Raw genomic sequence first — 25,334 nt, forward strand, 5'->3', positions numbered from 1 at the left:
CCGATGAGCCCCTCTTCGCAGCCTTTACAGGAGTGCCTGGGTGCCTCTGGCTTCTGGGACTAAAGAGCGCCTAATGCCGGCTCTTTGGCGCCGGCTACCGGTCTTTCCTACAGTGGCATGGTTCCAGGCGCTCGGTGCAACACCATCTCCATGCCCGGGCCTTGTACGGAGCACGGAGCCTGCCAGAACACCCCTCCCAGACCTCTCTCGCTCTCGACCCACGGGCGTTGAGATTCTCCACCCGCTGCACGGTTGCAAAAGGGCCACCCCTGGTGCCCCCAGACTGGCCAAACCTGTCTTTACATGACATCCGCCGTCCCAGAAGCAAGGCTCCACACAGCGTTGCGCCATGGGATTCCCCCACCGCGCCGGTGCGACTGTCAGAATCGATCGCGCCTCATGGTCTCAAATGCGAAGGTGCTCGTGGTCCATCATGAGAGTGCCCCCACAGAGTCGGTTTGACCTTGTCGGAGAGAAAAGTAAGTGCAGCAAATCCACCAATTTGCAGCTACTTCCACTCCAGTCTCCCCCCCCCAAGAAGCATCCAAGTGCAATACTATACTCTTTAGCCATTGTAACCCCCCTCAGGATTCCATTCTGATATCCCCGTCTCTCGGGTGTCCACTGAGGAAAACAAAATTGAGAGGCCCTCCACGTGGTAACCGATCTCCCCTAGTTCTCTCAGGATCTTCCTTCTTGATGAAATTGGTTTGACGCTAGAGGGAGAGCACTGCCAGTCGGGCATCTCTTTCCATGACCAAACACAACCGTTCCTACTCCAGCGCCGAGGTGTCGAGAGAGACCACCGAAAACCTCTACGAGTTGGGACTTCTCAGTCGTCCTCGATCAAGGTCTCGGACGAGCACAAACCATTCGAAACCGGCCCACAGTAAGACCTCCAGCAACATTCCTTCTTTTTGCGGCCGGGATTCTCCTTCTCCAGCGTTGTTGCCACAGATCATTTCTGCTCCAGCGAGACACACACGGCAAGGATAAGGGAGAAAAAGAACTGACTCATGGTTTTGTACTTCCCAGACCAGGTCTCGCGAGCCCGCCACGACGGGTATCCTCCTCGCGTGGCCTCCTCACTGGGCGGTGCTTCGCATAATTCGACCTACAAACAATCCAGCATCTCCTCTGGCACGTTGGGCAGGCCGCATACCCCGAACGATCATCGTCCGCGCACGAGGGACCAACGCCCGCCTCCTTCCCCCACGACAAGTGTCCCAGGAGCTGGGCATCCCATGGCCGGCATGCTCGACTCGGACCGCTCACGTTCACGACGAGAAAGGACGTTTGTTGGAGGGGAATGCGCTGCTTGCGAAGAGCTGTTGGAGCATACATTGAGGGGCGAGAGGGTTTTACAATTTTCCTGTGGCCATGTCGCTCACGAGGCTTGCTTTTACGAATACATCCGCGACTCGGACTCCCAATACTGCCCGACATGCGATGCCCCCTTGAGCCTGGATTCCTTCCGGGGAGGCAGCATCCTGGATTTGAGTAGGTTTCTATCTCTCCTGTCTACAAATCTTACTCCTAACTAAATTCACAGCCAAATTGAGTAATATGGTTCGAGCCGTCGCCTCCAAAGACGTATCTTCGCCGCGGAGTTCACAAAATACACCCATGCCCTGGGAGGCCAGCAGACAAGTGGTCCAAGATGACTCCTACAGCTCACAAGGAATGAGTGAGAGACTCAGCCGCGAGAATACCAACCGAGATAGTCGAGACAGCCAAAGAATGCGCATCGAACGCCTCGGCATTGGTCATGGTCCTCACGGATCGCAAACTCACTCACGCAACGACAGTGGCAATGCTTCCTCGACTGACTACACCAACGACCACGCCGGTCATCCACGAAAGCATGATTACGACCTCCACGCCATGGAAACGACTGTTCCAGGAACTCAGATTAAAGATATCAAGCAACCCATCCCGGTTCCCACCGTTACCGTTCGCAGCGAGTATCCGACCTTGACTCGGTCACGTCAGCAGCAGACCGTCACATGTTTAGTTACTATTGAAGTTCCCGAAGGTAAATTCCATGGCCCAATGGATGAAATGCAGAACACGCCCCCGGTCCCTCCGCTACCCAGCGACTCTGGAGTCGGTATTCCAGCAATGCATAGGCATCAAGAAACTCAGCAGCCACCTCTCGCGTACGAATCTGCCGAAATCCTCGACGAAATCACCGAAGAGCTGAGGATGCGAGTGGATAACTGGCACGGGCTTGAGTTTCAGAGATTTGGCAAATTACGTCTGCACAGTGTTATCAGGGTTGGCAAGGACCGCCACTCGTGGCAAGAGCTTGAGTGTTACCTGTTTGGAGAGATGCTCATTTGCGTCAAGGAGAAGAAGAACGCCCAGCCTCCGTTGATCACCGAGTCCGGCCGCAAACTGACGAGATGTACCTTGAAAGGCTCTATTCTGATCAAGAAACACTTGCGACAGGTGCATGCATCTCCCGATGAGTGTATCTTGACGTTAAATCTGTCGGTAGCAGAGTTGCCAACCTTTCACCTTTTGTTCCAGGATCGCGACAAGCTGGAAATCTGGCAACGAGCATTACGAGACCTTCATGCCACCGAACCCTCTCCTCGCTTCAACCACGACTACGAACAAGATACCTCGGGCACGGATGAAGAAGAATACGGTCGCCAGAATCGAGCCGTTCGACGCGTGCCTTCTGTTGCGTCGTCTTACGGAGGGCCACGGTCGGCCACGACTGCGGCCACGGAATATTCCATGTCAAAGAACATGGTTGACAGGCGAGTCCCTCCGTCACTACATGTCCCGATCGATATTGTGGTGGTTATTCCTGTGTCATCTTCTATGCAAGGTCTGAAAATCACCCTGTTGAGAGACACACTGCGATTTCTCGTGCACAATTTGGGGGATCGAGATCGGATGGGTCTCGTTACATTTGGGTCAAGTGGCGGAGGAGTTCCGGTGGTTGGAATGACGACCAAGACATGGGGTGGATGGAACAAAGTCCTCAACTCGATCCGCCCTGTTGGACAAAAAAGTTTGCGGGCGGATGTGGTTGATGGCGCCAACGTGGCAATGGATCTCTTGATGCAACGCAAGGCCGCAAATCCCATCTCGACCATTCTCCTGATCAGCGATTCCTCGACTTCCGAAATGGAAGGTGTGGACTTCGTTGTTCAGAGAGCCGAAGCTGCAAAGTAAGTTCGCCGCTCGCCACATGTTACTTCCTCTGCTAACTGTCACAGGGTCGGTATCTACTCCTTCGGCCTTGGACTTACCCACAAGCCAGAAAGCATGCTTGAGCTATCGAGCCGGACAAAAGCGTCGTACCTATACGTCAAGGACTGGATGATGCTCCGCGAATGTGCCGGAGGTGTTCTAGGCGCTCTTCAGTCGATATCACACCAGAATGTGAAGCTCAAGCTCAAGCTGCCTGAAGGATCCCCAGCGAAATTTGTCAAGATCAACGGGGCCCTCCAGACGACCAAGAGAGCCACTGGTCGGGACGCTGAAGCAAGCTTGGGAGATCTTCATTTCGGCGACAAGCGCGATGTGTTGGTGCAGTTGGTGATTGATCCAGATACCTCGACCTCGGAGCCGGCGCCACAGGATGCTTGGGAGTCTATCGTGTCTGGGCTCGAAGCCCTAGGTGGTTCGCTTGATACCGATGACCAGAGGGTTCAGAGTGTGGAGGAACTGCCTCTGCTCCAGGCCGATCTCTCATTTGGCGACTTGCACCGCGAAGGCTCCATCGTACAACTACCCCGGCCATCCCTGCTTACCATCACCATGCTGCCCTCCAACCGCCGCTCACGCCAGAATGGAAGACCGCCGACACCTCCGATCCCTCCGCATCCCTCCATTGTCCAAAGGCGTATGGAGTTGTTGACGTCCGACATGTTAAGCCGCGCCCTCACTCTTGTCCAGCGTGGTCAGCACGAGCGTGCGCACCATCTACTAAACGAAACAAGGACCATTCTCAAAGGGCTCGGCAAAGGTGGTCTACCACCACTACCTCCCGGCGCCACCCAACCATTGAATAAACGACATAGCCCACAATCCAAGGCAGGCAGCCCCAGGGCCGCCACACCAGACCACGCCCGCGACCACAGCCCCCATTCCGATACGAGCACACCTATTCCGCGCTCAACCAATGTTGATCACACCATTATGAATGCTCTCGACGCCGACATCGAAGCTAGCCTGGAGTGGATCAACCATCCAGCCGTGTTCTCCCGCGACTCCCGCAAGGCCGTCCTCCAGGCAATAGGAGTGATCTCATCTCAACGGGCTTATACATTCCGAACTGCGTCTGAATCTTTATGGGCAGAAAGAGTCACCGGAGTCAAGAGGCTCACGGAGCAGTCGAGAGACTGGAGGGAGACAGGCGACGACGCTCTGACTGAAGAGTAATGAGGCCTTTACGACATGATTCTATGTACAAATTCCTCCCATATGTGCATTGTACATTTTCGTCATTATGTTGCTTGTTCGGAAGGTCAGCGAAAGAAAGAATGAACCCTCTCTCTGTGTTTTCTGGCCAAGGAACTTTTGCCACAGCACTCTGAAAAGTTTGAGCGGTTCGTATGTGTTTTATTTTTGGAACATTTATACCCAAATGTAACAGAAGCGGCTTGATGACGGCACTCGAAGCGACATTCTATAGATTACGCCTTGCTCGGTGCATAGTGGCATATAGTATTGCGTCGAATCTATCGACTTTGACATGGTATTTATTCTTGCTCAAACTAATAAGATCAGATCAGTCATTGAAATGTACCGAGTATTTTGATATTGGATCTTGATGTTGTAGTTGTCATCCTCGACTGCTGATTGGTCGATTCAGGGTTCAGCCTTGTTCAGCCTCGTGCCACACGAAATTTTTGCTTGTCGCCGCCTCGCCAAGAAAATATGCCTGTAGAGAATTGCCGTCCATACAACCATGAATTCCTTGGTATATCGATCCCTCTTGATCCTCAGGGACTAGAGTAGGGAACAAAAGATCTGCGGCATCTTGTTGCACCATGGAAGACATAGCAGTATACTGCTCCTGGGCTGATGCGCAACTCAATGCAGACCACTCATTTCTCAACGTACTTCCGACAGAAGTCCGATCACTTATTGTCAGATCAACAACTGCATCTCAGTATTTGGAGACACTTGCCAGTGCTACTCGGGAATCTCGATATACAGATGTGCTTTTCGCGCTATACAAACCGCTCTTCCCCGAGCTGCTCGCCCGGTGGTCAACCCCTGATCGCAGCACTGATCTCAATGACACTATCACCACCATTTCATGTCTGGCTCGGGTCCTGCCACTTGCGACCTATCTGCGCCCTCATGTCAAGTGGCTTCTTCGGTCAGACCATCTGAGGCGCCATCTGATGGGTCTAAGGAGTACCACCTCTGAGCTCCGCGCTGATGTCCAACACACACTGCTACTCGCGGTCTTCCGCCTCCTCTCCTTTGACCGACGCATCCTCGCCGACATTGTCACTCCTGTTTTTTTCTCGTCCTTTTTACGTCATCGCTCATTGCCAGTCAGGTACCTGGCTGTCCAGTGCCTGTGCATAATCATGCATTTTGCCGACGCATTTTCCGGGACAATGGTCAGGACGTATGTTGGTGAGGAGGCCATCTTGGGGGAATGGGAGGGCCGGACGATTGACTATCGACTGCTGAAGCTTTGGGAAGAGAGTCGTTGGAAAGATCTGACCCATGTCCGCGCCGAAATTGAAAAGTCGTGGAAATCATTACAAACGCCACCTTCGAATGCTCCCAAGCTGCTTCCTGCAAGTTTCTCACCACGCCTCGTTGATATCGGTGGGGTTCTTCACTTACCTTCGGGCGACCACACGCAAAGCTTCTCTACGTTCTCTACTTCCTCGTTCATCCCGACAGCCACGGCACAGCACAATTTACGGCAGCTCGGTGAGTGTTTGTTGGACTCCCGACCGATCCTCATTCTGGGACCGGCCAGTTCTGGAAAGACCTCGTTAGTGCACGAGGCCGCCAGGGCTCTAAATCAATCGTCGTCGATGATTACATTGCATCTCAACGAACAGACTGACGCTAAGAGTTTGTTGGGCATACACACCTCTTCGGTGGATGGCAAATCTTTCACCTGGCAACCCGGTGTGTTGACCAAGGCCATGCAACAAGGACGATGGGTTCTGATAGAAGATATTGATCGGGCACCCGGGGAGGTCATGGGAGTGCTGCGTCCACTTCTTGAGAACGGTGATCTCGTTCTAGCCAGCCGTAACGAAAGAATATCTCCGAGAGATGGTTTTCGCATATTGGCAACCATTGAGTCAAGCGAGCAGGATTCCCCCGTCACAAATTCGCGCCAGTCGTGGCTACTCAACCCCCGACTCTGGCGCACTGTACAAGCGGCCAGCTACCCGCCTGAAGAGGTCGAGACCTTGGTTCATTCTCGATATCCTAACGCTAGTGTTTTCATTCCGACTATTCTCCACATTCACGGAAATCTTCTTCGTCTATACAAAGACAACTATGCTCTGAAAAGACTCCAGACACGCATGCCCTCTTTAAGAGACCTGCTCAAGTTGTTGAGAAGGATGGTTCGCAGACTGGAGCGTCACGGCGCCATTTCAAAATCAGACCCTCTGCCCGAGCAAGCAAAATTTGACATATTCAAGGATGCTGTTGATTGCTATGCAGGCTACCTCGACAGCGCGGAGCTCCATGAGCTGATGGCCGAGAGTATTGCTGCCGAACTGAACGTATCGCCCCAGCAGATGCGGCATGTTCTGTATGAATCGTTCCCAACTGCTTCTGAGGACAAGAATGTGGTGCAGGTTGGACGAAGCCGCCTGAAAAAAGTGGCCACTCGCCGTCGACAGACCAAGACAGCACCTTTTGCATTCACCATTTCGGCCGGTAGGACGCTGGATCGGATTGCAGTGTGCGCAGATTGCTCTGAGCCATGCCTCCTGGTTGGTGAAACTGGCGTCGGAAAGACAACTCTGGTGCAACATGTTGCAAACTTGGTAGGCCAGACACTTACTGTGATCAATCTTTCACAACAAAGCGAAGCTGGTGACCTGATCGGTGGACTGAAGCCTGTAACAGTCCGATCTTTGGTCCTCCCGATTGTTGAAAGGTTTAACACCTTGTTCGATGATACTTTCTCTGCGAAGAGAAACGAGAAATTCCAGACAGCCCTCGCGAGGGCATTTGCGAAACAGAACTGGGCGAGACTGCTAATTCTGTGGAAGGAAGCTATTCAAATGGCAGCAAACTCTCTCAGCACGGCAGAAAATCCCCATACAAACGGATCTGTCCATGCCAATAAGAAGCGGAGGCTAGATACACCGAGATACGAAGTCTTGCGCACGAGGTGGGCCGAATTTGCCGAAAGTGTGAAGCAGGTTCGCGCTTTGGTGGACCACAGTGATAAGACGCATACCTTTGCCTTCGTCGAGGGCAGATTGGTGCAAGCAGTCCGTGAAGGCGGATGGGTACTTTTGGACGAAGTCAATCTGGCACCCTCAGACACTCTGGATCATATCGTCAGTCTCCTGCATAACGGGGATGAAGAGAAGCCATCATTACTTCTCACTGAGGCAGGTAACATCGAGACCATCATTGCTCATCCAGACTTTCGAGTCTTCGCTGCGATGAATCCTGCAACCGATGCGGGAAAGAAAGACCTCCCACCTGCTCTGAGGTCACGATTCACCGAGATATATGTCCCTTCTGGAGATAGCAGTCTGGAGGACCTGGTCAAGATCATTCAAACCTACCTGGGGTCCCTGCTTGATAATGACAAACGAGCTGCCCTTGATCTGGCGAACTCGTACCTCGAGCTGAAGAAGCTCAACGAAGCACATCAGCTTACCGATGGGGCAGGCGACACGCCGCATTTCAGCATTCGATCCCTTGTTCGGTGCTTGTTATATGTCCTACAACACAGCGCAAGCCACGGGCTTCGACGTGCCATGTACGAGGGATTCTCGATGAGCTTTTTCACAGTCCTAAGCAGAGCAGCCGAAAATCTGGCCCTGGCCTCGCTTGAAAAGCACCTATTCTCTGGAATCAAGAACCGCAAAGCATTCTTCAGCCAACAGCCCAAGATGCCGCCGAACGGAGAGGACTACATTGCATTCAGGCATCACATCGTCAAGAAAGGCCCTGCAGCTCCAGACTTCCAACCACATTATATCAGAACACCCTCCGTTGAGCGCAATTTACTCAATCTGGCTCGCGCCACCTCCATGCGGCGCTTTCCCATCCTTCTCCAAGGTCCGACATCAGCTGGGAAGACAAGCATGGTGGAGTATCTCGCAAAGCTGTCAGGGAACAAATTCGTCAGGATCAACAATCATGAGCACACAGACCTCCAAGAGTATCTGGGCAGCTATATGTCAGATACCGACGGCAAACTCGTATTTCAAGAAGGTGTCTTGGTGAACGCGCTGCGTCTTGGACATTGGATCGTGCTTGATGAATTGAACCTGGCTCCGAGCGATGTACTCGAAGCTCTGAATCGCTTGCTTGACGATAACAGGGAGCTCCTCATTCCAGAGTCCCAGGAAATCGTGCGGCCACATCCTAACTTCATGCTCTTCGCCACGCAGAATCCGGCTGGCCTGTATGGTGGACGCAAGCGGCTGTCTCGAGCTTTTAGAAATCGCTTTCTCGAAATCCACTTCGATGATATCCCGGAGGAGGAATTGGAGATAATACTGCGAGAACGGACTCAGATTGCTCCGTCGTTCTGCACCAAGATTGTCGCTGTTTACAAGAAGCTGTCTCTTCTCAGGCAATCCTCCAGGTTGTTCGAGCAGCGAAACAGCTTTGCCACGCTGCGAGATTTGTTTCGATGGGCTTCGAGACCTGTGGATGACTGGCAGCAGTTGGCACATCACGGCTTCATGCTCTTGGCTGAACGAGTAAGGGAACCTGCAGAGCGCGCTGTGGTCAAGAAGATTCTCGAGGAGACTATCAAAATTGTCATTGACGAAAGCGTTCTGTATGGCCTTTCGCGGATTCCGAACACCGTTCAGCACCATGATTCGATTGTGTGGACTCCAGCGATGAGACGAGTCTTCGTTCTTGTGTCTGAGGCATTGAAAAATCACGAACCGGTTCTCTTGGTCGGCGAAACTGGATGTGGAAAGACTCAAATCTGTCAAGTGATTGCCGAAGCGTCTGGTACGCCGCTCGACATCTACAACGCACATACGAATACTGAAACCGGTGATCTTATTGGTTCTCAGCGACCAATTCGTAACCGTTCCGAGCTTGCCAACCATGTACGGGCAAGTTGGAAAGACTTGGTCCACTCCAGACCTGATGGCACTTTGGCTGACGACCTGGACCTTGACGAGATCGTGGAAGCGTTCAAGGCACTGGATAAATCGAGTTATGACACCAAGCTCGTCGAGTATCTCAGAGCTAGCATCGGGGCATATGAAGCTTTATTTGCTTGGAACGACGGGAGCCTCGTTCGGGCCATGAAAAAGGGTGAATATTTCTTGCTTGATGAGATTTCTCTAGCAGAAGACTCTGTTCTCGAGCGCCTGAACAGTGTCCTGGAGCCGTCCCGGACAATCTTGCTCGCGGAAAAGGGCTCTGCTGACAATCTCGTTGTCGCACACCCAAGATTTCAGTTTCTCGCCACAATGAATCCAGGCGGGGACTACGGGAAGAGGGAGCTGTCGGCGGCACTACGAAATCGATTGACCGAGATCTGGGTACCTCCTTTGTCTGAAGAAGCAGACCTCCTACCCATCATCGAAAATAAACTAAGGACAGGGAAAATGGACCTGGCCAAGAAGATGCTCCAGTTTGCCGCCTGGTTTCGTACCGAGTTCCATAATGCGGCGTCCAAGAGCATCGCATTGCGAGATCTGTTGGCCTGGGCAGACTTTATCAATCGGGCCGAGTCACTGGGCGAAGAGTCGGCTTTCGTGCACGGGGCCTTCATGGTCTATGTTGACTCCATCGGTGCGAATCCAGCTGGGATGACCTCCATGGGTAGTGGAGACTTGAAATGGTCAAGGCAAAAGTGCCTTGATCAGTTACAAACCCTGGTGAGTCTCGATGTGGTCGAGAGCTATGAAAGAATTCCCCAACTTTCGTCTACAGCTGAGCACCTACTTGTTGGCCAATTCTCTCTTCCTCGAATCAAGAATTCGCCGCTGCAGACAGCCGATCTCGTCTTCAACGCTCCGACTACGGCAAAAAATACAATGAGGATCATTCGCGCTTTACAAATGCCCAGGCCCATACTGTTGGAAGGCAGCCCTGGCGTAGGCAAGACAGCGATAGTGACAGCGCTTGCCCAAGCTTGTGGAAGGGGGTTTACTCGAATCAATTTGTCCGACCAGACCGACCTCATGGATTTGTTCGGCGCGGATGCTCCCTCCGAGAACGAGGGAGTAGGGAAGTTTTCATGGCAAGACGGACCTCTCCTCAAGGCTATGCAGTCCGGTGGATGGGTCCTGCTCGACGAAATGAACCTGGCATCTCAATCCGTTCTGGAAGGACTGAATGCCTGTCTGGATCACCGTCGAGAAGCATATATCGCGGAGCTGGACAAGTCTTTCATCTGTCATCCGGATTTCACCCTGTTTGCTGCGCAAAATCCTCATCATCAAGGTGGAGGTCGGAAAGGACTCCCAGCTTCCTTTGTCAATCGGTTCACCGTCGTCTACGCGGACTCTTTCCAACGCATGGATTTGGTTCGCATTTGCGAGTCCAAGTTTCCAGAGGTCGATGGCGAACAACTCGAGAGTGTGATTAACGCGGCCTCACAGCTGGAGCAGGCCATAGCTCGAAACCCAGCTTTTGCGCATGGAGGACCTTGGGAATTGAATCTCCGCGATGTGAATCGGTGGCTGCAACTGTGCAAAGAGCAGCCAATGATGCACTCGTCCTACCACCTTCGTACTATTGTGACGGAACGTTTTCGCACGCCCGTTCAAAGAGACCTGGCCCTCGAGGAAGCTGGATCAAGCTACACTCCCACAACACCCGAGAGCTTTTACCACAACATGACTGAAACTCTTATCCAAGTTGGCAATGCCTTTCTACCCAGGGATCCCGTTTTGCAGAGCACTGAAGCGCCAGACACAGCTCCGTCCGCCCGCCAACTTCCCGCCTCAAACTCTATCATGATAGCGGTCAAACAGAACTGGCCGATCATCGTGGCCGGGCCTTCTGGCTCTGGAAAGACAACCCTAATTCGGTATCTCGCAGCTGCAGCGGGAGTCGAGCTCATCGAGTTCTCAATGAACTCGGACGTGGACACGATAGACCTTGTTGGTGGTTTCGACCAGTACGACCTCCGTCGTGACATCAGCAGGTTCCAGACCAAAGTACGAGAAGTGCTCCGAGAACGAATCGCGGCGTCCCTGGGGAATAAAGCTGATGGGGAAGGCCAAACTCAACTGCTGAGCCTATGGCGATTCTTCGAAGGCGATGACATAGAGGTCCCTGAACTTCGGGCAGCAATATTAGATTTGGCGTCTGTTTTGCCGGAACTTCGAACACAAGTCGAAATGATATCAAGGATCCTCGATTCCGGTGATCATCAAAGCTTGCGGTTCGTATGGAATGATGGCGTGCTCGTCGATGCTGTCGAGAAGGGTTCGTGGCTGTTGCTCGAAAATGCCAACTTGTGCAATCCATCCGTTTTGGACAGGCTGAATTCATTGCTCGAACCAGGTGGATCGCTGGCCATTAGCGAGCAACACAATGGGAGCACCGGTACGAGGATCATTGAGCCGCATCCGAATTTCAGGATATTTCTGACAATGGACCCACGCTACGGAGAGCTTTCGAGGGCGATGAGGAATCGATCGCTCGAGGTCTTTATGCCTGATATCTATGAGAGCCATGATGCTGCTGCTGTCCAGTATCCGGTAGCTTCTGCGCTCACCCGCTTGCGATATTTGTCGGAAACTGCTGGCCAAATTCAACAAGCTCACAGTGTCGAAGCTGCGGTTGACAATCTTGATCATACAGACATAATGTTGGTCTCAGACGCGAATTGCCCCTTACCTGCTTCTGATCCTGACCATTTACTACAACACGAGATCCAAAAGAGAAGTCTACTCGAGGTGGAAAGTGTGTACCAAACCTTTGCTTCTCTGGATCTTGCGACAGACAACCGATTTCCCCAAATGATCGTGCTCAACGAGCCACTGGTCTTACTTGAAGCAATCTCCAGGGATGCGCTCTCAAGGTCTTCGTTCACAGAGCTGTTTACAAGGTACTGGTATATGACACGGCAGTTGGCAGAAATCACTTCGATCATGTCGAACGCATCAAGTCGAGCCAAAACTCTCGCTGTCAAGGACCAAACCATCCTCGAGCGATCAACCTCTGTCTCAAAGAGAGAAGTAGTTGGGACAGTGCCCAAGATTGCGGCTTTTGGCAGGCTTGTGATTTCGTCAATGTCAGAAGTCATTCGCAGAGAGATCCAGATGATGAGCAATTTGGACATGCCAGAAGTTATCGCACAGATCCTCACTTTTGCCCATGAGCTCATCCTCCTTTATGACACGAAGACGAGCGACATGGCTTCTTTTCAGGCATATCTACAAATTGGAGGTGACTTGATGCATCTCGTTCAGCAACAGTCTCCGGAGATCTCCTCTCAATTCTCATCGTGTTTGCAGGCTTTGGGGCATCACAATACAAGGCTGAAGACTGGATTCGGACTGCAGCACATGTGGCCAAGATTCCGCCCAAAGACAGCAAGCACTTGGTCACAACTCAACTGTCAGATTCAACTGGAAGAGCTCATCGGGAGATTCGATCTCGCCTGTCGCTCATTGTCACAACCTCGAAGCTCACTCTCGGGTCTGAGGCGCAGACTGCAAGATGCGTATGTGTCCTTTATCGAGTCAGGACAATCAGAAACCCTAGTGCTGGACCTTCAAGAGGCAGTGTCTAGGCTGCAGGAGCAATCTGCGAAGGGATTTCCCCTTGAAGGAAAATTTGAAAAGGTCATCAGATTCATATACCAGGCAATTCAGTCTCAGAAGCGCATAGCGGACGAGCCGTTCCTGGGAAATCTGGTCATGTTCATACGCCAGTCTGAGAGACCATCACTGGCTCTTGGCCCCGAGACTTCTGTGCCAAATTCATTGGCCCACCTTGCCTCCCTAGATGCTGATATTCTGGTGGACGATGGCTCGATTGGATTGCAATTGAGTGCTCAGCTTGCCTCAGCCCAACAGCAGCCTCTCGGCACCCTAAGTCATGCGAAAGAAGAACTACGAACACTGACGAAAGCGCTGGCAATCCACACATCTTTACTTGGAAACCTCGTCTCTCCGTTGAAGGACGATTTCCTCTCAATTTTGGAAGGCCTGATGTCTTCCTTCCATGCTCTTTTGACGCCGGAGGCAAGCTCATGCTTTCCCGAAGGAGGAACAGCAGACATATCTCAGCTAGCCACTATGTCAAGCAACAACATCTTTTTGAAGGGGGCCAACGGCGATGTTCTCAGCCAAGTGTACGACAGACTGATTCTCCCTGTCGTGCTGCAATTACAGGTCGGAGATAAATTTGGTCCTCAGCAGCTCAAAACATGTCTTGTTAACTTGTCCCTCGCTGGCCTCATCCTCATGGTACCAGATAGGCCTTTGGACCCTGCAACATACCCGAAGATCGTGTATCATCTCCATGAACGCAGACAGGACGAGCTGGTTTCCCGAATCGAGGGGCAAAAGCAATTCCACAGGCAAATGATGGGAACGGACACAGCTCTTGTTATCCGGATCCTGCGACAAGAGCTCCTCAAGTTGGGTACCGTCTCTCCGCCCCAAGCGGTGGTACGACCAGGCAAAGATGAACTCTTCAAGCTCCAGGAGATCTTTACGAGAATTGTCGCTGTCGTCCTGGACTATCAGGGCACTCATGGACTGCGACCGGGCAGTGCGGAATGGATCGAGCAGTGGTCTAGCCAACAAGGAATGTCAAATCTGAGGACTATCATTGAACGACTCGAGAGCTCCCATCGAGCATTCGATGACTTTACGAAGCCGATTCTATGGTTCTTGAAATGCCTGTATCTTGCTTTGGAGCTTGAGATTGAGGAGAGAAGTCGAACCAGCAAACCGGTAGCTCTTCACGAACTTATCGCCAGTACTCCTCTATTGGGTGATAACCCTGCTACTGTTCAACATTGGAAGCCCCGCCATGGCGCATCTCCAGCAGTGAAGCTTCACTGGCTGGATTATATCGGAGTGAGAACTACTCTAACAGTAAAGGAAGACGGCCTCCTCACCGAGGAGCTCCTCAGGGTCATCGACAGCTATTACTTCGAATGGAAAACTCGCTTGACTCAAGACCAAGCCGACGCTGCAACGCGGTCCCGCTACTATACTTACCGAGGGGACGCACTTGACGACGAGGCAGACGAAAGTCGCGAAATGAGGGAGATGTTTCCACAGTTTGAAGATGGAGAAGAAGACGAGGCCGCTGAAGCGCATCAACAAGAATTCAACGCTCGTGCTACAGCAACACAGCTCAGTACGCTACATCAGAAGATCTACACCAGACGAAACCCGCAAGAAGCTGTGGAAGCGTTCATTCTGTCTACCTTGGAGCTAATGCCCATGATCCCTGGGGTTGGTGGGGGCACTGGAAATTCGTTTCTTGACCTTTTACCCAGCGTCTTTCTGCAGCTGCAAGTAAAAATGGACGAGTTCGACAGCGACAAAAGTGCCCGCGCCTTCAACATATATACCGACTCGGACGTTAAGCAAAGCCAGAAACTACTGGATTTGGTGCACGACATTCAACCAAGGTTCTACGCGATCCAAGAGAAATGGCCTGAACATGCAGTCCCGGCCGAGGTCCTGTCATATTGTAACGAAGTCCTCCATCTGAGCTTCGGTGATCCCATCGCCAAACTTCTAACCAAGACAGAGAAGCTGTACGAGATCGTGTCGCAATGGCAAAGTATTGCTAGCAGGGAGTGGTCGGTTAGCACACTTGTCGAGCAGCTATCGTCACTGATCATTAGCTGGAGACGTCTGGAGCTCTTGTCTTGGTCAAGGCTACTGGATGAAGAGAGGCGTAAACACGAAGAAGACGCCCAAGCCTGGTACTTCATCGCCTATGAGGCTGTCATCCACAACTCCAGAAACCTCGACACCAATGATGGAGGTTGTGTTATTTATCAACGACATCTGGTCGTAACTCTGCAGGAGTTTCTCGGATCTGCGACGTTGGGTCAATATTCGGCCCGCTTGCGGCTGCTCGAGACGTTCAATAAGACCTTGCAGCGCATGACAGCTACCCATCAGCACCTCAAAACGATCACCGCCTGTGTACAAAACGTCATTGATCATTATCGCCGATATGAGGGTGGTGTCGAGGACATGTTGCACAAAGGTCGTGCTGGACTCGAGAAGGCTTTGAGCGAGCAGATCAAACTCGCAAGCTGGAAGGACACGAACGTCACAGCTCTCCGTGAAAGCGCGCGTCGATCGCACCACAAGTTGTTCAAGATCGTGCGCAAGTATCGTGCGCTCCTCAACCAGGGTGTTGTATGTTCCGCACCTGAAGACTCAAGGCACGGTTCCCCAACAAGCGGCGTGGAAGATCTTCTTGCCCCTCGCTATAACCATGAACTAGTCGCAGATGCACTAGGACGATGCCGTCTGCTGATCGATGATTGGACTTCACGACCTGAGCGTCTGACGCAGCCGCTCGGCGCAGTGAGAAGCATGCAACATGTGTACAAGTCAAAGGATTCTGGATTCCAAGCGCACATGGAGATCGCCTCGTTCCGAGAAGACTTGCTTGAAGCGTCAAAGCAGTTGAGGACGCAGACTCCATCAGCATTGACAGAGGACAACGCTTCGTTCGTCCGGCACCTGCAGGAGAGGAAGAGAAGACTGCTCGCCGATACACTGAAAGCAGTTGCGCACATGGGGATTAGAAGAAATCTCCCGACCACTGAGCTTGAGCGGCAATCGTCGTGTGCAACCATCCTCGCATTGGTAGCGGGTTCACCAGTGAATCCTCATGGGTCAGCCGAATCCGGTGCCAACGCTTCGTTCCACCAATTACTCGATGTCATGCCTGAAGTTCGCGCAGCTCGGGCGGATCATTCTGACGACCTCACCGAAGGCGAAATCAATCGCTCTGTTGGCCTTTTGGAAGGCTTGCTGTCCCTAACAATCCGTCAACGGCAAGTCAGTCCACAGCAAGCGTCCGACACCGAGGGACTGAGCTCTCTACTGTCGATGCTCAGATCCATGGTGTCATCTTCGTCCGGCCAGATTCTGCGATCTACCGCTTCCGCTCACAATATCGACTTTGTGCAAGAACGCCTCGCGTGGCTCGCAGAGATCTTGAATATTGCCCGTCGCATCTTGACGTTCCAGGCAGAACAAGGAGAGTTTGACATCAAAGGATGCTTGGACTCACTCAGTTCTTACACTAATCAGATCAAAGACTTGAGACTCGGTCTTCTTGATTTGCCCGCAGCACCCGTGGGGATGGCGTGGGAGACGTCACAGGCACTGATGGAGAAGTTTCGCGACCTCGTTTGTCAACTCAGGTCTTTCCTCGTGGTATGGCAGGTCAACGAGCCTCGTATCGAGTACCTCATGCGCAAGATCGTTCCCTGGACAGAGACGGTTCCGCCACCGACGACGAACGGAACACAATTTTCTCTGGCGGATTTCTCTGTTCGAGAGCTTGACCAGAACCTCAAGGACGTGGTAGATCAGGTTTTTGTGGCAATGCAACGACTGTCTTCCCTCTCGTTGGAGATGCCCAGCTCGGAGGAAGACCAAGGATGGCTCTCAAACTCGGACAAGCACGTCGTTGAGGCACTACGCGTGCTGCAGCTGAGCACTATCACCAGCCGCCTTGAGGTGTCAGTGATGCACAAACTTCAGCTCCTTGCTCCGGAGGACTTTGAAGCCGCCAAGAACTTGTTACTCGTGGCAATGCCAGTCTTGGACCAGTATTACTCCATATGCGAGCATCTCCATCAGCGGCATGTTGCGCTGTACCTGGAGACGTCCCGCCTTGCCTTGCAGCTGGCCAGGTCTTTCACGTCGATCGCAAAACAGGGGTTCTGTCGTCCCTCGGAGCCTGCAGATGGTGAGGAGCAGTCAGGCAAACTAGAGTCTGGGACCGGGCTGGGAGAAGGAGAAGGTGCGGAGGATATCAGCAAGGATGTGCAAGATGATGAAGACCTGTCCGAGCTTGCACGCGAAGGGCAAAAGGAAGAGAGAGACGGAGAAATGGAGAAAACAGAAGATGCGGTTGACATGGACAATGAGGACCTGGAAGGTGAAATGGGTGACTCTGATGAGAGACGCTCGGATCAAGGCGATGACCAGGACCAGTCTGGAGACGAAGAGCAAAATGATATCGACGAAGAGACAGGCACTGTTGATGATCTTGACCCCAATGCTGTGGATGAGAAACTCTGGGACGATCTCAAGAACGAGTCGGAGAAAGAAAGGGAGATGAAGAATGACAAAGCCAAGGGCCAAAAATCAGATGATCAGACTGCAGGAGAGGGAAATCGGGACGAAGGAGACGACGTGGAAGATATGGAAGGGCTAGAGGAGGAGATTGACCAAGACGGCGAAGACCAAGATGAGGGAGGAGAGCGGCCTGAAGGCCAACAAATGGACGAACATGTCGAGGAAGAGAAGGCTCTGGACCTTCCCGAAGAGCTGCAGTTGGCCGGTGACGAGGAGATCAAGGACGATGATATTTCAGACGATGGTATGGAAGAGTTGTCGGATATAGACAACCCGAAGGAGGAAGTCGACGGCGATGGTTTGGAGGACGCCCAGGAAACCGACCAGCAGGAGGATCAGTCCGGTAAAGACGCCGACGAGAACGAAACGGACATAGGAGAAGAACAGGCGGAGAATGGGGTGGCTCGAGACGATGAGATTATGGAGGACCAGCCCGAAGCAGAGGAAGACGAAGAGGAGGGCGGTCGTGATACCCGAGAAGACGATACCGTTCACGATCTGGAGGAAACCGCTGGTGGGGAGTCTGGAGCGGCAAACGAGGTCCAGGAGAACGTCGATGCCGAACAGAACGTCGAGGGTATGAATCAGGCTGACACGGAGCCGAATCCACAGCAATCTCAACCCGGCAAGGCGACCGAAGATGAAGAGCAAGGCAAGACCGGCACTGGAGCCTTTGAGCGCGGCGCCGGACGGGCAGAGGATCTCGAGTATCAGCAGAACCAATCGTTGAAGCAGTTGGCGGATGTACTCGACCGATGGCATCAACGTCGCGAAATCCTGCCAGTATCGGAAGAGCAAGAAGGGGCAAACGATCAAGGAGATGTGGACATGGCAGATGTCGATTTCGAGCATGTTCGGGACAAAGATGAGGGAGATGCACAGGCTCTTGGTGCCGCGGCAGCAGACCAGGCTCAAAACCTTGACCCCAGCAAAGCCATAGAAGACGAAGACGCGCCGGTGGATGAGGACACAGTCCTTCCTGACGTTTTGGAACCGGAGATGCAGGAAGATATCGTGGAGAGATTCAGCCGTCTCAAGGCCCAGGCAAATCCAACAGGAGAAGCGCGAGATGCAGGTGCTTTCGTCCCCGACCATCAGTCCCAGCCCAAAGAATACGACGGATACCCAGAGTCTGGCGACACCGCGTCTGAGGATTTGTCGCCTGACATCGAACACCTCGAGCTCCGAGGCGACCAAGCACAACCAGCCTCTCCTCCAACAAGCAGCTCCAACGCCGCTCAGCTTTGGCAGCAGTGTTCAGCCAGCACGCACCAATTCTCACTCGTGCTCACCGAACAACTCCGCCTCATCCTGTCGCCCACGACCGCCACGAAGCTTCGCGGCGACTATCGCACCGGGAAGCGGCTCAACATCCGACGCATCATCCCTTACATCGCGTCCAACTACAAGCGTGACAAGATCTGGATGCGGCGCTCCGTGCCCAGCAAGCGCAACTACCAGATCATGGTGGCCGTGGACGATAGCAAGTCCATGAGCGAGTCCGGGGCCGACGTCCTCGCGTTCGAGACGCTGGCGCTCCTCACAAAGTCCCTGGCCATGCTCGAGGTTGGGGAGATTTGCGTGGTTGGATTCGGCGACGCCCCGACCATCACGGTCGCGCACCCCTTTGGCCAGCCCTTCTCGCCGGCCGAGTCGGGCCCCCCGGTCTTTCGCTCATTCAGCTTCGAGCAGCGCGGCACGGACGTCAAGAGCCTGCTCAGACAGAGCATCCGTCTGTTTCGCGACGCGAGGACGCAACAGTCGGGACGCAGCAATGGACAAGAGCAGTGGCAGCTCCAACTGATCGTCAGCGACGGGCACTGTTCAGACCACGCCGGGATTGCGAGGTTGGTCCGCCAGGCGCACGACGAGGAGCGCATCGTGATTGTCTTTGTCATTGTCGACGCCGGCGACGAAAGCATCCTCGATCTCAAGGAAGCGGTGTTTGAGCCCGATCCCAGTCACGCCTTGTTGGGGGGTGCCAGCACTTCGTCTTCGTCCAGTCAAGGGATTGGCGAAATGCGAGTCCGCACAAAGCGATACCTCGACGGTTTTCCTTTTCCGTATTATCTCGTCGTCAGGGACGTGAGGGATCTGCCGGGTGTGTTGGCGACAGCGTTGAAGGGGTGGTTTGGGAGTGTCGTCGACGTTCAGGGGTGATCGATCTTGATCTGACCTGACCGACCACATCACTGACGGCACTGACTGACTACCTTGGTCACATAGGCATGAAAGGCGGGCAGCCAAAGGAGCGAGAGGAGAGTCATGGTGGGTAGGAGAGGCACAGGTAATAATAGGGTAGATGGGTAGATGGATAAATCGGTCGTGGGTTTGTTAGCTAGTAATTAAGCATTCATACCTACCTAGTAGATATCTACATAGGTAGTCTACATAGGGAGGTAATAGGGAGAGATACCTCTACTCTACTACCTAGTATGATATATATGGATGTACCTCGTACCTCTTCTCTTACCTCGTACGCACATAGTAGCACCCCCTAAAAGAGCAGTCATATCCACCATATATCTACCTCCCGAGGAGAGTACATACACGCACAGATTCCATAGCTAGATAAATGTACGCGGTCACAACCGAGTATGTAATTATATCCCCACATCCCCCAATTTCGATCTGCTTCAGATTCTGATTCTCGACCAGTGTGGTAGAACACGAGGAAGACATGACGCACTACTAAAAAAAGGTGAAAAGGGAAAAGAGAATTGTAAAAGTACGAAAATGGGCCGTGACATGCATGCTCTGACTACATACATACATATTAGATGGCGATGGGGGCGGATAGGTATTAAGTACTAGCTAGCTAGGTACGTACGTAGTGAGTGACTAGAGAGAGACACGGGCAGTAGTAGTAACAGTAACAACAAGAGTAACAATAACAGGAGTAACAAGAGTAACAGTGACAGACGACAGTAACAGTAACAGTAACAAAGTAAGTAAGCTAGCAATCAAGTGACTCTGGTTTCTCCATCCTTGTCACCATCACCCCGTAAAAAGGTGAGGCATGCATGCATGTCTCCAAACACATCAAACAGAATACCAAAACACATACGAGGTACACATCCTCGTACATCTCTACTCTGCTGTCTGTTACCTGGCCAAGATCCTCTCATCTCGTCTCGTTGGGACACGATTCGTGGACTCGGAGTATCTGCTGTGTGCTACCAAGATGGATGCTTCAGACAACAACGACCACGACAACGGTTCCCCTCGTCATCCCGGCTCTTCTACTCTAGTGATGCGATCCGGTTCGAATGACTGTGGAGGGCAAGTTCAATCGCAACGCCAACATTCCAGCTTCTACGCTGTAGTCGTCCCCAAGAGCAGAGACCGGAGCCTCGTCCAGCATGCACGGGAAGCTCTGCTGCTGCTGGGCTGCGACTGGGAATCCCAGGTATGTGTGTGGTGTGCAACCACTCCACAGCTGTCTCCCGTTAGCATTTTTGCATCTGACACAGCTTGCATTATTGCAGAACCAATCCGTTTCGGAGGGTGTTTCCGCGCCGGGAGTCAGTGGGGGATCAACGCGGCACACTGGTCACTCTGGCTCAGATAATCCTTCACAAGACCACAGAGATGAAGAACATATTGAGAAGGACAAACAAGCGAACATCAATGATGTCCACGTGAGCGGCAGCAGCCCAGGTCGCGATGGCGGTGGTCAACATCCGCGCGGCGGTCCTCAGGCGACAAGACAACAGACTGGCGAACGCTGCCAGCGTTGCATCCTCCATCGAAAAAGATGCGACGCGGTGAAGCCTGTCTGTGGCAACTGTGCGCAGAGGAAGCGCGATCCTGATTGTCAATGGCCAGGGCCCGTGACACGCAGTCAACTGCTGGCAGCGAGGCATCCGAATGCAACACCTTCACTGTCTTGACGAGAGCGGTGAGATCAGTCACCGCAAAACCGTAAGTGAGTGCAATAACCTGGCCAGCAGAAGTCATTGTCAATGGCTCCAAGTATGGCAGAATTCCACAAGCCAAACTGTCCAACTGCAAACCCACCGCGGAGTACCTCCAAGATATGGTCGAGTCATGATCGACGTCAGAACAGACACACAACCACAGCACCTTGCTTACCCGGTATCCACGGAACCCCTTTCCTCCTCGCAATGCATTGGGTCTCAAAGGCGTGCCGCCGCTTGAGCCAGACAGGGAGGACTCTTTTGATCCGAAGAGGTAACGCTACCCACTGAAACAGAGCTCGAGTGTCCTTTACCGTGCATCCCCACCAACCACTTCGGAGCCAACAGGAACAGCGATTAGTCGACACAGGTCTGAGCCAGTCTCGAAAGGCGAGGACACATCCACCTCGATCAGAGCAACCAACCTTGCGCACTGCTGCAAATCATGTTGTACGTGGGCAAGATGAAACCCATAGGTTAGAACCGTCTAGCAATCTAGTAAGCGACCCCTTCTGGCACGGTGTGCACGCGACTCGCGGACTTCCGCAGGTGGAAAAGCGTGGTGATGGTAACCAGATTCGATACAATCCTACTCGGAGCGGACTTCGGATGAGACTGTTGAACAGCAGGAACGTGTTGCATCCACTATGGTGATAGCGACAGTGAACAGGACGATAGCATCATGGACCAATTGTGAGCTGGGAGCAGAATGTCGAACATTGATTTTTGGACTGTTCTTTCCACCATGAACTCTTGACCCTAAACCCACACAACTGGTTCGCTTAGGAGTTTCTTTGGCGCCCGTGCTTCGAAGCAAGGGAGATTACTGGCGGACCTTGAACAGGATGTTCTTATTGTTTTCATTCCGGATTTGATCATTTTATCGCCCTCGGTCGCAAGGAAGGATAGCAGAACATCGATGCTGTCGTCTGTCGTAAAGACCTGTGGTTAAAAGCACCTACGGAGTTGCTGAAACGTGGATCGTCTCCATCTCCAATATACATGATATTACCATCCGTACTTGCTTCCAGCTTCCTTCTTATTCCTTCTGCCACTCGCAAAGCTTTCTTCAAGTGCCTCTTTTTGCCCAGTAGCCGCATTCACCAACTGTTTCAGGCTATGCTTGCCTGGAGCGATGGCTCGAACGGGATTGTGTTGCACTTGCTCGCCGCTTGCGCGCAGTGCTTCGTTCGCCGCATACTCTTGATCCGTATTGAAGTTGACTACGTTGATGGCTGTACCGCCTGATTGGCCGCGGCGACCAAAAAGCTGTCGCCGGTCTGCTTTGGAGAGATTCAGATCGGAAGCAATAGAATCGAGGGACTGAGGCTGGTAGTGCGCTGGTTCATCGACAGGACCTTCTGTTGCTGAGGGTAATGTCTCGTCAGGAGCATCGTCCAGAAATTCGACGATTTCGTCCTCCTCAGACGTATCTCGCGGCAGTTGCACCGTCGGTGCCTCTTCACCCATCGAGAAGAGACTGACTTTCTTCGACGGAGGGGCAGGCTCAGTCACCTGGACCGTCGCAGACGATGTATCCCCCAACCCAGATTGTGTGGGCACATCTTGCCCTTGCGTGATGGCTGATTTCGGACCGTTGGCTTTTCGTTTCGGCTTCTTGTTATTCCTTGCCACGGAGAGGGGTTTGAACATGAAGGGGTTTCCTTGTATTGCTGGTTGCTTCGGTCCGTTTGTGGCGGGTTCTGTTCGTTTTGGGACTGAAGGTATGGTCTCGTCGGCATCAGGGTCCGCAGTATGCCGTTGGTGCTCTTGTTCTGCAAATAGACTCCGTAGCTCTTCATCTGCCTCTCTGCTGAATCCAGGCTCGGCGCCAGTCTTCAGGCTAAAGACCTTCCTTGTAGCAGCCTTCGGAGGGGCTTTTGCATCGGCATCTCGTTTGGGCGCAGGCAGCATTGAGTTGAAGCCACTGAATGTTCCACCGCCGCCACCAATTCGAGGCCGCTTCGGAGCAGGCTCTCCATCCGAGCTGCCGTTTACGGGGGTATCTTGTAGCTTGACTTGGATCTTTCTAGGGTTTGCTTTGTTGATGGTAAAGGTAGTGTTCGGGTTGGTCGCAGTCTTCGTCGAGGGTTTGTCAGATTTAGGTTGCAATGAGATCTTTTCGTCGTCCGAGCTCTCGGAATCCGAGTATGCGACCAGCGCCATTGTGATATCTTTGGGATGTCTCAGAGGGTAACAAGTCTAGCCTGGCTTAAGACGTAAGAAGGCGAGGAAGAAGTCGAGGCTCGCATGGAGGTCACATGATTTCACGATTTATTTCCCTGCGTCATTTCAACTTCTGCCTTTGCTCTGCCTTTCCTCGAAGAGCTTCATGATACTGAAATTTTGATCTTTGGACATCGACCAGAATCGTGCTTTGCCTGTCACGGGTGGCGAGGGCTATCTCACTGCGCAACAGCTGGAAACCTTCGGGTCAGGAGATCACTGAGAACAGTCTGCGATACGCCTCTGCCCTCCCATGTTCACCTTCCGGGCATTCCAGCGAGCTGCCAGCCAAGCAGCTCGCCAACGCTTTCCACCAAGCTCCCAAACTGCTCCCAATTTCAAACAAGCGCCTCGCTTTCAGCCACGGCGATATGCCTCTTGGGGTCCGAGGTCACGTTACAGGCGATTTGACGATGGAACCGGGTATGGACAGGGACAACAGCGAAAGGGCCAGCAGTGGAGCAACTTTGGTCCCGTCTATCGTATGCAGTACCTTTGGCGGAATTACCAGACGCCACTGACTGTGGTTGGTGTGGGCGGCGGAGCATTCTATGTCTACAACCTCGAAGAGGTCCCCGTCACTCACCGACGACGCTTCAATATGCTGTCTCCCACGTCAGAGAAGGAATTCTTTGGTTCTGCTGAAATGTACAAATCTGTACTAAAAGAGTTCCAAGGCAGAATTCTTCCAGCCGACCACCCTCTAACTATGCAGGTCGCCAAAGTTGTCGAAAGGCTGCTTCCAACTACTCGTGGTCTGGCGGGTGATGACTGGCGGGTGCATGTCATTAACGAACCTCGGGAGAAGAATGCTTTTGTGATGCCCGGCGGCAAAGTTTTTGTCTTCTCAGGCATTCTACCTATTTGCCAGAGCGAGACTGGTCTTGCTGCCGTCCTGGGCCATGAGATCGCTCACAATGTCGCCCATCACGCTGCCGAGAGGGCGTCAAGGTCCAGCATCATCCTTCTCGCTGCCTGGGCCGTGTCTCTCGTTTTTGATATCAGCGGCCAATCTGGGAGGGCTATCGCTGACCTGCTGTTATCTCTTCCGAACTCAAGGACGCAAGAAGCGGAAGCAGACCGGATTGGCCTTCTGATGATGGCCGAGGCTTGCTACGATCCTCGAGGAGCTTTGGACTTCTGGCAACGCATGAAGCAAGCTTCGGAATTGGAACCTCCACAGTTCTTATCAACGCATCCGAGCCACACCAGCCGTGCAGAGCAGATCAAGAAGTGGCTCCCAGACGCCGAGAGAGTCTATGCTGATACAGGATGCGGTACTGCAAGCGGATTCGAGGACGCGTTCAAGCAAGCTCTTACGTTCCAACGGCCCGGAAGGGAGGGCCAAGTTAGACAGCAACGTCCGATCATGGTAGGACGGGATGATGACGACGACGATTTCTTCTGAGGACAACAGAGTTTCCCCAACAAGGAATAAAGTGTTTCGGTCCTTTCCCAACGCTAAATCTGGTGAGCTCATGCGCTTACTGTACAGCCTACTGGAACCGAAGCACACCTTATGCGAGCTACGGGTATTTTCGACTCTGGAGAAGCTCATGTTCGCACTGCACGTGACACCCCGCTCCCTGGTTTGTACATTATCCTTTCATGCACGGACTCCGCACTTTGGGACAGCTCTAGCTGCAGCCGTTCTGACGTGGCAAGCGTGATAAAGCCAGAGATGGCCTTCGACGAGGACGAC

At 52.8% G+C, this 25,334-nt stretch overlaps 5 protein-coding genes across 5 annotated transcripts; 4 read left to right on the plus strand and 1 right to left on the minus strand.

Moving 5' to 3' along the window:
- Positions 1-1,016: 1,016 nt before the first annotated feature.
- AYO20_00616 (hypothetical protein) lies at positions 1,017-4,401 on the plus strand (the record flags this gene model as incomplete). Its single annotated transcript, XM_022638925.1, has 3 exons — positions 1,017-1,500; positions 1,553-3,185; positions 3,234-4,401. The coding sequence occupies 3 exons, from the start codon at positions 1,017-1,019 to the stop codon at positions 4,399-4,401; spliced, it is 3,285 nt and encodes a 1,094-aa protein (XP_022505208.1).
- A 611-nt stretch (positions 4,402-5,012) lies between these two features.
- AYO20_00617 (hypothetical protein) lies at positions 5,013-19,646 on the plus strand (the record flags this gene model as incomplete). Its single annotated transcript, XM_022638926.1, has 2 exons — positions 5,013-10,049; positions 10,149-19,646. The coding sequence occupies 2 exons, from the start codon at positions 5,013-5,015 to the stop codon at positions 19,644-19,646; spliced, it is 14,535 nt and encodes a 4,844-aa protein (XP_022505209.1).
- Positions 19,647-20,670: 1,024 nt separating this feature from the next.
- AYO20_00618 (hypothetical protein) lies at positions 20,671-21,379 on the plus strand (the record flags this gene model as incomplete). The annotated part of the gene is made up of 2 exons (XM_022638927.1): positions 20,671-20,895; positions 20,975-21,379. The coding sequence occupies 2 exons, from the start codon at positions 20,671-20,673 to the stop codon at positions 21,377-21,379; spliced, it is 630 nt and encodes a 209-aa protein (XP_022505210.1).
- Positions 21,380-22,414: 1,035 nt separating this feature from the next.
- AYO20_00619 (hypothetical protein) lies at positions 22,415-23,572 on the minus strand (the record flags this gene model as incomplete). The annotated part of the gene is made up of 1 exon (XM_022638928.1): positions 22,415-23,572. One exon carries the CDS (start codon positions 23,570-23,572, stop codon positions 22,415-22,417), a length of 1,158 nt encoding a protein of 385 aa, XP_022505211.1.
- Positions 23,573-23,885: 313 nt separating this feature from the next.
- Positions 23,886-25,040, plus strand: AYO20_00620 (hypothetical protein; the record flags this gene model as incomplete). Its single annotated transcript, XM_022638929.1, has 1 exon — positions 23,886-25,040. One exon carries the CDS (start codon positions 23,886-23,888, stop codon positions 25,038-25,040), a length of 1,155 nt encoding a protein of 384 aa, XP_022505212.1.
- Between the last annotated feature and the right edge of the window lie 294 nt (positions 25,041-25,334).

Source organism: Fonsecaea nubica, assembly GCF_001646965.1.
Source record: "Fonsecaea nubica strain CBS 269.64 chromosome Unknown Scaff2, whole genome shotgun sequence".
Taxonomy (NCBI): domain Eukaryota; kingdom Fungi; phylum Ascomycota; class Eurotiomycetes; order Chaetothyriales; family Herpotrichiellaceae; genus Fonsecaea; species Fonsecaea nubica.